Raw genomic sequence first — 2,998 nt, forward strand, 5'->3', positions numbered from 1 at the left:
CTCCCTGGTTTGTCTGGGTGAATGCGCGTCATTGGATCCTCAGGGTCTGGATCATTTTGGGCTACTAGTCAATTAAAATCTGGTAAGTTTGTCTCAACTTCCATCGTCTCCTTTCTCTTCCACTTCTAACTAGGTCTTTCTTATTGTTCTCTTTTAACAGTTTTTTTTTCCAGACGAGAACTGTGATCATCCATGTGGTGGGAACTCCAACTCAATCTTCCTCTCCCCTACGTTACACTGCGGCTGTGTGGAATGACAGAAGACACTCGGTTACGCCCTTCTCTCATCCCGAAGTCACAGCAAACACCTCCAATTACAGCTGCTTAGTTTTCTGTCGATGCAGTCGGATGGCTGCCTCGGCAGAGGAACTGACGGCTCTGGGTGAGTGCTGTTTCTCACTTTCTTCCCACCTCATCCACCCATCTATCCCATCTACTAGGTTTTCATGGCTGTATTCATTTGTATTCGGTTTCTTTTCCTTTATCCCGTTTGGCGACCAACACCGAAACTGCGCTCTCGGAACGTGGTAGGCACGAAATTGTAGACGAGATGGTGAGTGGAGAGAGAATCCGCCACCTCGGTTCGTCTTTACCCCACTTTCCCACTGGACACTTTATATTCCATGTGATTTTCTTCTTCCTTCTAGAGCTCCATTCAAATGCATGCGTGTGTGTGTGTTTACTTCTTGATATTTGAATAAACTATATGCCTATGCCACTTTGGCGACTGTCAGCCTTGTGGGAGATGGTAGGGTATGGCGTGTTGCTCTGTCTTTCATATGCTGCAGTAGCTTCATTCCAATGTGCTGTTTTTGACTTGTATGGTGTGCCTATTGTTTTCGCGAGAGTATGTGGTGTCAATTATGGCTGCAGTTGGCTTCTGAGTTGACCATGTAACATGTAGTAATGGTGGAGGTGATGGCCATTCGTGAGTTAATGTGTGTGTGAGAGAAGGCGGTCTTGTTAGGGTATTGTATGGCAGCTACCCTTGAAGTGGTTTGATAGACTAGTGGCTGCAGTAAGGGTGAGAGGGGGTTTGTCGACCTGGGGGTGTGTAGAGTAAGAGATATTCTGTGCAGTTGGAGGTGGAATTGATAATTCTAGGGTGCCGGTAGGTGTTGGAATGCGTCAGTTGGGTATTGGAGGAGTTGGTGTAATAGAAGCATGGAATCACCTGGAGACTAACTAGCTGGCTGACTTTCATCCAAGACTGGTAGCGAATGCATCAACCGCGTACCCACATCCCTGTCATTGTCGTGGATGTAACCAGCCTCACACGATGAGCACTTTCGTGGTCGGCCGTGCTTCCATCTCCATCACCTCCGTTAACCACGACATTTGATTGGCGCAAGTGACTTGCCATTGTGTCCGCTGCGACCTAGACTGAGACCTGCGAGTTGCCTTACATATGACAGCCGATGATGCCTGGATGAGACCCCTTTATCAAATCGGCATTCAGTCAGTGGTTGCTCAGAATTTCATAATGATAGACCCATCACATGTTTGGGAGTCAATTCCACATAACGTGGATATGAACAGTGCAGTTTCACTCTTTCATAGGGACGCACTACTCAGTACTCAGCACAACTGGAATGAGAGGATGTTTGCTTATGCAATATAAGGATCAAAGAATTGCTGGCACAAAGGATTGCTTTAATCAAACATTCAGTGGTGGATAAAACAGTAGTGGTAGTCATAAGTGTCGTCTCCAGAGTCGGTGAGTATGTAACAAAGTAATCACCACCACGGATAGAGGAGGACATCCATCCCTCAACAGACGACACTACCACTACCCCTAAAATGCAGACTACTTTGACACAAATCTCCACTCCTTCTATACATCCCCATTAACACTTCTGCATGGCAATCGCTTTCACAATGTTCACCAGTTATGCCGCTGTAGTCTCCAACTGCGACCTATCACACTACCAGGTTTGGGTTTTTTGGCTGGTAAAGGCAACCGGAAATGTAACTTATTTGCATAATGCTCATCAATTCGCCTACCTGCCCACAAATCCATCTGCCCTTTTAACCACACACTTCTATCAAGAATACGATGTAGCATCTGGGTCAGCACTAAAGACTTTCCAATTCATGCCAGAGCTGATTAGGATTTGACCGTGAGTGGTTGCAGACATTGGCCTGGATAGGACCTCATTATCAAATCGACATTTAGTCGGTGGTTGTTCAGAATTCCCATTACATGTATGGCTTTATCATTGTCTGAACGATGGATTATTCAACACTTTTCCTGCATCTTCTATAACTTCCTGGTCCAATCCAAGCTAGATGATTAGTCGGATTTCGTTTCGTAGTGGTGGGGAGGCTGCTGTAAATTACTTCAAAGGGCTCACTCACTGCTCACTAAGACTAGTGTATTCGCCAAGTTCTTATTAAAAGGCAACACAACCATTTTGCCGATCATGTGACAAGGTGCTCTTGCTTACTCAAGGAGTGTATTTTTAACATCAATAACATGTAGGTCGCCAAAATAGAAGGTGCCACAAAGCAGCTCAGACAGATGTTTACGTGGAAGAAGAGAGCCCTATGGAAACATCTGATATGAAGCTTATTAGATTGCAGAAAATGCTCAATTTCATCCCTCATAGAAGTGGGTTAATTTTGAGGAAGAAGAATGGGAAGGAACCAACTCAATCCATGAAATAGCTGAAATTCCTGATGAACGCCCGTGGGAATGGGACAAGAGGAAGCAGAACGTAAGGAGCTACTGAAAGAAGGGAGCAAAGAGCAGGATGGAGAATGAAGTGAAGAATGAGGAGACACGTGCAGTAAATGATGATAAGCTTGATGGGAAAGCAAAGCAAATAGGAGGGGCGTTTTGCTGGAGTCGAGACGTCCTCACTACCTCTCGTCATATTGGATGCTGGTAGTGGCAATTTCGTCTGTCATCGTGCATTGGCTGCATTCTGCGCCGACGCCTATCGTACCTTCGTCCTGGTTCAGAAGATAGGGCAACTGGGATCGCTTGCTCTGTAGTG

At 45.7% G+C, this 2,998-nt stretch overlaps 1 protein-coding gene across 1 annotated transcript in view; it reads left to right on the forward strand. All coding sequences in view use genetic code 11, as the record gives it.

Annotated features, from left to right (window-relative positions):
- The window catches only part of EGR_10134 (hypothetical protein), a gene marked incomplete at both ends in the record, with an annotated part of 4,442 nt that extends 3,254 nt beyond the window's left edge, over window positions 1-1,188 (forward strand). Inside the window, 2 exons of the mRNA XM_024499383.1 lie at window positions 161-381; window positions 1,115-1,188. Coding sequence (XP_024346212.1) covers window positions 161-381; window positions 1,115-1,188 — 295 coding nt within the window. The remainder of the gene's footprint in view (window positions 1-160; window positions 382-1,114) is intronic.
- Window positions 1,189-2,998: the final 1,810 nt, after the last annotated feature.

The sequence above is a fragment of the Echinococcus granulosus genome (genome assembly GCF_000524195.1).
Source record: "Echinococcus granulosus chromosome Unknown EG_S00192, whole genome shotgun sequence".
NCBI classification, from domain to species: Eukaryota; Metazoa; Platyhelminthes; class Cestoda; order Cyclophyllidea; family Taeniidae; genus Echinococcus; species Echinococcus granulosus.